This window comes from Emys orbicularis, chromosome 12, assembly GCF_028017835.1.
Source record: "Emys orbicularis isolate rEmyOrb1 chromosome 12, rEmyOrb1.hap1, whole genome shotgun sequence".
In the NCBI taxonomy this organism is placed as follows: Eukaryota; Metazoa; Chordata; order Testudines; family Emydidae; genus Emys; species Emys orbicularis.
The window spans coordinates 44,890,037-44,899,808 of NC_088694.1; the positions used below are offsets into that span (position 1 = coordinate 44,890,037).

General features: G+C 42.3%; 1 protein-coding gene across 1 annotated transcript; it reads left to right on the forward strand.

The window, feature by feature from the left end:
* The first annotated feature begins 304 nt into the window (after positions 1-304).
* LOC135886722 (olfactory receptor 6F1-like) lies at positions 305-1,234 on the forward strand. The gene has a single exon (XM_065414503.1). The coding sequence runs from the start codon at positions 305-307 to the stop codon at positions 1,232-1,234; it is 930 nt and encodes a 309-aa protein (XP_065270575.1).
* The last annotated feature ends 8,538 nt before the right edge of the window (positions 1,235-9,772 follow it).

Consider the following 9,772-nt stretch of genomic DNA (forward strand, 5'->3'; position numbering starts at 1 on the left):
ATCTAGTTATATGTTATGAGATTGTCAAAATCAGGGGCCTAAAATATTTAGGCAACAGTTCCTATTGTAACTGGGTACCTATTGAGTATTGGGTGCCAAACTCCCTTAGGATCCCCATTGACAGTTCCATCCAAGGACAATAAAACACCCATAATTCTAGTGTTGGAATACTTGACAAGGATCAAGCCCTTATAAAGCGCAATTATCTAACAAAATGAGCTCTATATGACAAAGTTTGACAACGGGTTTAACTATCTTTCTTTTATGGGTCCATTTGTTTCATCAGGTAAAACTCCCAGTATTGATGAGCGAGGAAAATCACACCAGAGTGAAGGAATTCATCCTTCTGGGATTCCCTGGGTCTCAGTATTTGCAGCTGTCCCTCTTCATACTCTTTCTCTTCATGTATGTCCTGATCATCACTGGTAATGTGGCCATCATCTTCCTAATCAGGACCCAGACATGCCTTCAAACCCCCATGTACTACTTTCTCTGCAACTTTGCCTTCCTGGAGATCTGGTTCACCACAGCCTGTGTCCCTAAGACTCTAGCCAATCTTATGTCTCAAAGCAAATCCATCTCCTTCACCAGCTGCCTTCTGCAGATGTATTTTGTCTTTTCCTTTGGCTGCACAGAATACTTCCTCTTGGCTGTCATGGCCTATGACCGCTATCTGGCCATTTGCTACCCATTGCATTATAACACTATTATGAGCAGCACTCTCTCTGTTCAGCTGGCCCTTAGCTCTTGGGTGGGTGGTTTCCTGGTTATTTCCGTGCCAGCAGGTCTGATTGCCAGGTTGTCCTTCTGCGGTCCAAACGTCATCAATCACTTCTTTTGTGACATAGCTCCCTGGATAATTCTCTCCTGCACTGACACTTACCTTGTTGAGATGGTCTGTTTCATCATGTTTGCCATCGTCATCCTAGGGACCTGTGTGATAACCCTGGTATCCTACATTTATATCATCTCCACCATCTTGAAAATCCCCTCATCACAAGGTCGGCAAAGGGCCTTTTCCACCTGCTCTTCCCATCTCACAGTTGTGATTATATGGTTCGGATCCACCATTTTTCTACATGTTAAACCATCCATAGAAACATCTTTGGAACTAACAAAAATAGTCACCATCTTGAACACAATTGTGACTCCGTTGCTAAATCCTTTCATCTATACATTGAGAAACAAAGAGGTCAGAGAGATCTTGAAAAAGGTATTCAGCGGCGGGACTTGAAGTCATTGTAAGATGTCCTGATGGTCACTGATTGTAGCAGAAAACATGGAAAGAGACAATGTCAATAATTTTAATGATCTATTAAAGCCTTAGCAAAGTTACTAGGGTCATGTCAAACTCATGTAAAAGTATCATCAAAGAACATCACATAAAACTTCTGAAATATGTCAATTTTTATTATTATTAGTACTATTGTCTGCATTATAGTGGTGTTTGGGAACCAAAGTCATGGGCCAGTACCCATTGTACTAGGTGCTGTACAAAGATAGAACAACAAGATGATCCTGCCCCAAACAGCTTACAATCTAAATAGTTGGCAAAAGACAACAGTCTTATACTGACAGATAGATGGGGGAGAACAAAGAAGTAATTAAATGAGAAGATGATACAAAACTACTCAAGATAGTTAAGTCCAAAGCAGACTGTGAAGTGTTACAAAGGGATCTCACAAAACTTGGTGACTAGGCAACAAAATGGCAGATGAAAGTCAATGTTGATAAATGCAAAGTAATGCACATTGGAAAACATAATCCCAACTATACATATAAAGTGATGGGGTCTAAATTAGCTGTTACCACTCAAGAAAGAGATCTTGGAGTCACTGAATATTTCTCTGAAAACATCCACTCAATGTGAGCAGCAGCCAAAGAAGTGAACAGGATGTTGGGAATCATTAAGAAAGGGATAGATAAGATAGAAAATACCATATTGCCTCTGTATAAATCCACCCTATGCCCATATCTTGAATACTGTATCTAGATGTGGTCGCCCCATCTCAAAAAAGATACATGGAATTGGAAAAGGTGAAGAAAAGGGAAACAAAAATAATTAAGGGTATGAAATAGCTTCCATATGAGTAGAGATTAATAAGACTGGGACTTTTCATCTTAAAAAATAGATGACTAAGCGGGGATATGATAGAGATCTATGAAATCATGACTGGTGTGGAGAAAGTAAATAAGGAAATGTTCTTTACTCTTTCTCATAATACAAGAATTAGGGGTCATGAAATGAAATAAATAGGCAGCAGGTTTAAAACAAACAAAAGGAACTATTTCTTCACACAACAGCATCAACCTGTGGAATTCTTTGCCAGAGGATGTTATGAAGGCCAAGACTATAACAAATAAATTCATGGAGGATAGGTCCATCAATGGCTATTAGCCAGGATGGGCAGGGATGCAAAACCATGCTCTATGTTCTTATGTTACTGGTAAGAATGACACACATCTCAGCACACTAGCTGGCTAACCATTGTCAAGTTGTTTTGTGTAGGCATGTTATACTAATGCCTTTAGAAACATGATAAATAAATGTCAGTGGTTTTAGTGGCATGTCAAAATGCCATAGTTTTGGAAACATACCAATACATTGCATCCCATTTTTCATGAAAATTATCAGTGACACATCACAGTCTTTTCAAAGACAGTAGAGGTATTTCATTGTCCAAGGAGCATTTTTAGCAACATAACTGAGTGAGGTTAATTTCTGAGATGATTCCAATATTTTGTCATAATAGAGGCATGTCAAATGAAGTCACAGTTTGCAGAGACATGCCAAAGTTATTTACAGATTTCTAGAGACAAGTCAAAGATTTATTGTAGCTTCTAATGACACGTCAAAGTCTTTAAATACATTTTAGGGACATGGGAACATCATAGAAATGTCTTCAGATGCATTAAAGCAATGCCAACATTTTAGAGAGAAGTCTTTCTTTAGTCATAATCTTAAATACAAATTGCATCATGTGAAAGTTTGTGGACACATGTCAAATGGATGTTGTAATTATCAGAGCCATGTCCATGTTTTTTTCATAGCTTTCTGAGACCTAGCAAAGGTTTTTGGACCAGATGCCCAAAGGTATTTAGGTGCCTAACTGCCACTGATGTCAATGGGAGTTATACGCCCAAACACCTTTGAAGGTCTGGGTTTTCAAGCCTTGCAAAATTTTGTAATAGAGCTAGAGTTATGTAAAAGTTTGTAGAAGCCTGTCAAATATACATCCAAATATTGACAGATGTGACAAAGTATTGTCATAGCCTTCAAGTCATGTCCGAGTCTTGTCAAAATTTTTAGTGGCTCTGATCAACATATTTTAGATTATATGAAAATTATGTCAATGCATGTGGTGATGTGTTCAAAGATTCGGCATACTGAACAAAATTAACCACATTTTCCTCATAACTGATGTTGCTTCCTCTTTGTAGAGGGAAGTTTTTATCAGCAAGGTAGAGTTTGGTTTGCCCCAAGGTAATATTGGCTGGGATTTTTAAACAGGGCCTAAGGGACTTAGGTACCCAATTCCCATTGAAAATCAGCATCCACTTACTTAGCCCCTTTGAAAATGCCTTTTGAAAAGTTGTATAAAACTTTTTCCATATACAGGATGATCCTTGTTTTGCCCTAACAGGTTGCTTTCATAGTAGGCCCAAGGAACCTAACAAGATAGACTCGGTCATGCTCAAACCCCAGCATACCAGAGATATTTCCATACCATACCAAGATTGTAAACTGGTGGATATAGGGCACAAGGGGCCAGGCAGTGGACCAAAAGTATATGTGTGTGCCCAGGGGTGGGACTCCTGGCACTCAACTTTGATGTCAAAGATGGAGCGCACTGGAAACAATCACCATGTAACTGGCTATTCCTGCTCCATTGAAGGTACACATGAAGACCCTTTCCTGGAGGCAAAGGATGGAAAGTAGGGCTGCTGGGTGGTGGAGCTGCCTCTCTTGCCTTTAACAAGCTCAGGGACATACCTTAATCTCAACCCACTTAGGCAAATCCTGTGGGAATTCTGCATCTGGATTCAGAGAACATGATATCCCTATGTCTTCGGAAAAGCTGGAAGAATAAAACAGCAGGAACTCAAGACATTTCACATACAGAGCAGCATTTTGCTCTTAGTCTGGATTCACATTCATTGTAACTATCTCCAACAAATTTCAATGGAATTATTCCCGATTTACAGCAGTGTAAATGAGGACAACTTCACAAGATTTTTGACACAGCACCCTGGGGATCCCATATTCACCACTGTCATATAATTATGATATGTTTTGTACAAAGTATGCCCTGTGAGGTATCATTTTAAAAGTCTTGATCTGTTCAACATAAATTTACCATTGGATTGTATGTGCTATCATTGTGTATGAAGTTATAAAGTTTAGCTATGTGTGTGTTACTGAAATATGGTGTGAAGTTGGGAACACCCACAACCAGCCTTTCAGGTACAATAATGGATAAGCCAGACGCACTGATGACCCATCAAAGGGAATCCACTTTCCCAACGGCCATCCCAGAAGACTTCTCAGAGAGAACACATAGACAATGGAGACTGCTTGACCAATCACTGCCACTCCTTGCATGGTGAGGTAGTACTCAAGAACTTTACCAATCTCTTCCCTGGCCATTAATCACATTGACTATGGCTGAGATTTACAAAGAAGCTTAGGGGAGTTAGGCACTAATGGGAGAAGATTGCCTACTTCTCTTCGGCTTGGGCTGCACTATAAAGATTTCCTGCTGTCCTTATGTTGGCTAGGAGCATGAAAAAAAATGCTGCAACTATATTGAAAGAACAATTATTGTGGTGGCAGAGCTAATGTCATGCAGGGAGGTGGTGTAGCTATGCCGACAAAAGAACTCCTTTTGTCAGCATATGCTGCTTCTCCTCTAGGTGGCACTGTAGAAGGGGCACCATCACCTCCCAAACTTCTCCATGCAGCAGAGGATGGTTCTGCTGTGGCCTACCTCAGTTTCCCCTCCTTAATGAGGGGACAGTGAGGTGAGGTTACTTAAAGAGCTTGGTCAAGGAGCAGCCAAACAGTCTACTTCACAGCAGTTTATCTCCCTCTAATAAAGCCCTCTGAAAGGAGCATTTGTACAAAGGTTGAAAAGCTCTGATCTCGGAGCCTGGATAAAACTTTAAAGTCCAAAAACAAAAATCTCTAGATTACAACAGCAGCTTCTTCTGCTGTACAGATTAAGGCTTCTCCACTGCCTGCAGAGCTCTGCAGTCTTCCCCCTGTTTGCTCATGATTTCTGCCAGCCTTTCTTTGTAGTCTTTCTCCTGCTTGGTTAAGGTCTACCCCAGGCCTCCTCATCCGTTATCCTTTCGCCTAGTTCAGGCTCCTGAGGAACTCTCTTCTTTTGGAGCTTCCTTTCTTCTCAGGTAACTATCCCCAGGTCGACCTGGGTTGACTCATCCCCTTCAGTGGAGCCTGTAACAGGTAGGCTCGGCATCTGAATCCCTGAAACAGCCAGCTCTGTGACAGGCTCTGATGGCACAGCTATGCCAGTTTTCTAGTCTAGACAGTCCATCTGGTCCCTTTGGAAATCCCAACCTATGTGCGCAGTAAGGCACCATTCATCATAAACAGGGGTATCAAGGTCAGGCCCAATGAGCACGGTACAGAAAAAAATGCAATGTGTATGTATCATTCTTAAATCATGGCCTAACACGCACATGTTTTATTTGGCTTTGGGACAAAATGTGGGGTCTTTCTTTACAGTTCATGGAGGATAGGTCCATCAATGGCTATTAGCCAGGATGGGCAGGGATGGTGTCCCTAAGCCTCTGTTTGCCAGAAGCTGGGAATGGGCGAAAGGGGATGGATCACTTGGTGATTACCTGTTCTGTTCATTCCCTCTGAAACACCTGGGATTGGCCACTGTCGGAAGACAGGATGGTGGGCTAGATATACCTTTGGTCTCACCCGGTATGGCCGTTCTTATTTTCTCATGTACAAAGGTTTTACTCTGTGCTTACTTGGGCAACACTCCCATTGATGTTAAAGGAGAGTTTTGCATGCTAAGGCTTGAATTTCAAATGAGCCTGGTGGAGTTTCAATGGGATTTAAGCACTTAACTTCCTCAATCTCCTCAGAAAACTCCACCCTAAGTAACAACTGAGACCTAGATTCTATCACTCTTGATCACGATTTTAGTGGGACTACTCAAGGAGTAAGGTGCTACTCACTGAGAGGAAGGGTGGCAGAATCTAGTCCCAAGAAAGGACCTCTTTTGATCCACTGTGGGAAAATCGAAGATAAATGTGTCAACTAATGGAATTCACTAGGTATTTGACAAGGAATTCAGCATGGCCTTGTGGACGATACACTGAGTAGGGATTCTGCCAGCAATAGACTTGTTCATTGTGTGACCTTGGCCACCCCACTTTCATGTCCTGGCCATCAGTTTCCCTGTCTGTGAAATGGAGATGATACCAGTGGAAGTTTGTTAGGAAATAGGAAACCTCCTCAAGGCATACAAAAGCCTTGGTTGCAACATGTCACTAAAGATACATTTTTTGCACTCTCATCTAGATTTTTTTCCACCGAACTGCGGAGCAGTGAGCGACGAGCATGGCGAGCGATTTCACCAGGACATTGCAACAATGGAGAAACGCTATCAGGGCAAATGGAGCCCATCAATGCTTGCAGACTATTGCTGGACAGTGACAAGACATGCTCCATTTAATGAATACAAGAAACAAGCCAAGAAGCGCCAAGTAGACACTGAATAGGACTAAACTATGTACATAATAGTTTTTTGCCTTTTGTTTCATAATAAATTTTATTTATATAACCCTTTTGCTGATTTTTAAAGTGTTACATAAACAGGACAGGTGAAATATTATCATGTAAAGCAACCATAAACACACGAAAAGACCTAGGTTTACAATTTATGATTAAAACTCTACTATCTACACTATATACATAGATATAAAATGTAAAAACTTAAGTATCTTAGAAACAGTAGCCAATCAGTTGTTTTAATTGTCATATTTGAATTCAGCACATCAAAATACATATTAAATAGCACATTTTATCTCTGAAGCAGACGACTTCTCAACAATTGTAGACCAGTGTACTGTGGCTCTTAGGGCCAGATTTTGAAAGGTATTTAAGGTGACTGATGGGATATTGAAAGGGAATCTAGGTGCTAAAATCCATTGAAATTAATGTCTAAATGTGTAACTGATTTTGAAAATCCCACCAGTCACACCTAAATATCTTTCAAAATCTGATCCTTAGTTTCTTAGTATAAGAGACATTAAGTGCAATGAGCCAGATTCTCAGAAGTTAAATAGGGCACATTCACTTCAGGGGAGATACACCAATTTACACTAGCTGGAGATCTGACCTATAGACTCCAATGGATCCACACCCCTATACATAGGCTTGTCAAAATTATTATTTGTTAAATAATTTTGACAGATAATGTCAATATAATATCAAAAAAGAACTAGATAAATTCACGGAGGATAAGTCCATCAATGGCTATTAGCCAGGATGGTCAGGGATAGTGTCCCTAGCCTCTGCTTGCCAGAAGCTGGGAATGGACAACAGGGAATGGATCACTTGATGATTACCTGTTCTGTTATTTCCCTCTGAAGCACCTGGCATTGACCACTGTCGGAAGATCGGATGCTGAGCTAGATGGATCATTGGTCTGACCCAGTATGACCGTTCCTATGTTCTTATGTTTAATATTTATTTTAAAGATTTTTTTTTAAATCTTCATAAACTTTCACAGTTGCATGAAATTAGGAGGTGGAGGATCAAACAACTACTTAATGAGAGCAGACACTGAAATTCAAAAAATGAAAGATTTATAGAGTGTTAGAATATCAGTTGTCAACCTTATGTCAAAATACACAAAGTGAATAACCCTTAAGTCAACAAACCCTACCTGTTTTTACTATTTTTGATTTTTGCTCCTCTAGTGTAACAAGCCTAATTCAAAAGTCTAAATCATTGGATTTTGACTCTAATAAATTCTCAAGCAACATTTTTCATACTTTGCCTATCGATACATATCAGTTATTATGGAAAAAAAATTGGTTGCTTTGTGCATGTACGGTGAAATCAGCGTTTACCAACACAAATCTAACCCTTCCCAACACAGTAGCAGAGTGTGGGACCCAATAAACTTATCCACCATTTCCTTTGAACCTAAAAGTTAATCTAGTAATTGTTTTGCCTCCTCATAAAGGCAACAAATTTCCTGACAGATTTCTGCAGGGAAAATGTTTTACTTCTTTGTTTCTGAAACTATATATGAGGGGATTGACCAATGGGGTTAGAATGGTGTAGAAGACCAAGAAAATTTTCTTTAAATCTATTGGAGTGTTGACGCGTGGCACTATGTAGAGGAGCAGTATGGAGCACTATGGAGGAGCAGGTGGAAAATGCCTTTTGCTGCCCGGTGGTGGAAGGGATTCTCAGGATGGTGGTGATGATACAAACATAGGATGCCAGCGTTAACAGAAATGGGGGTAGGGCACATATGGTAGAGAATGAGAAATCAGCTAGGGTGAGTAAGTGGGTATCACTGCAGGAGAGTTTGATCAATGAGGTGAAATCACAAAAGAAATGGTCAATTTCCTTAGGACCCACAGAACATTAACTGGGAAATCAAATAGTCAATGATGCTGTTTGATGGCAAAGCTGCTTATCCATCACCCTGCGGCCATCTGGATACAGAATACAAGCCGTGGTGTTCATTATAGCTGCATAGCACAGTGAATTGCATATGGCTAAATACTGACCATAAGACATTATGGATAAGAGGGAACACCCAGCCAGGCAACCAAAGATGTTTTAAAACTGCATGATGCAGCCGCTAACGGAAATTTTAAAAATTGAGGGCAAGAGTCCATTGGACTTGTGCTCCTTTATCATAGCTGAGGAGCTTTGGTGTGTGCCCCCTTGTCCCCCTCTCTCTGCCCCCCATGTGGACAGGGCTAGACAGCAGTCTCACTCCGGCCATGCGGCCACCCCAGCCTGGGAGTGAGGGGCAGCCTCCTCCCGGGCTTCCAAACCCACAGATAAAGCCCGGAGGGAACCACTCCCATTTATACTTGCTGGACACAAGGCTCTTGCTCGTGTTGTACAGGAGGCTAAGCGACCCCCCTGTTATACACTGAGCAATGAGGGCTCCCTCTGTGTGGGGCAGAGGAGAGATCCTGCGCTCCAGGACCAAGGTAGCTGGTGGACAGACCCCGCCGGAGCGGGGAATGTCGGCAGGTGCCACTCTGCCTTGGATGGAGTCATCTCCACTTGAGCAAGCGAGACTCCCCGCAACCACCAGGCACCTCTTCCGTCAGTGGACGGTGACCCTGACTCCGGGAGAGACCCCCGGAAGAGCGAGAGAGAGACGGGGTGTCCCTCGGCTGGGCCCCCTGGGGCGAGATTCAGCCCAGCCGCAGCGGGGTACACAAGGTACTAGGTGGAGAGGGGAAGGAGAGAGAGAGCCAGGCTGGAGGCCTCTGGGCTCTGCTCCCCTCTCTGCACCAGCCTGAGTGGGGGGCCTCGGGGCTTTTCCCAGCGTGTACCCAGTTCACACAACCTTGTGACACGGGTCCGGGCCAAGCCTTCGGAATGAGGGGAGAGAAAAGGGCAATGCTGCCTCTGCCCGGGCCATGCAGGGAATCACCCCACCCGCCTGGAACTGCCTCTGCGGACCCAGCTGGGATTGTAGCTCATTGAGACTTCCAGCCTGGCCCCATTGCAGTCACACCAGGAAGGAGA

Excerpts from the sequence above, each read along its gene's own strand:
- LOC135886722 (XM_065414503.1), top strand. The coding sequence starts at position 305 with ATGAGCGAGGAAAATCACACCAGAGTGAAGGAATTCATCCTTCTGGGA.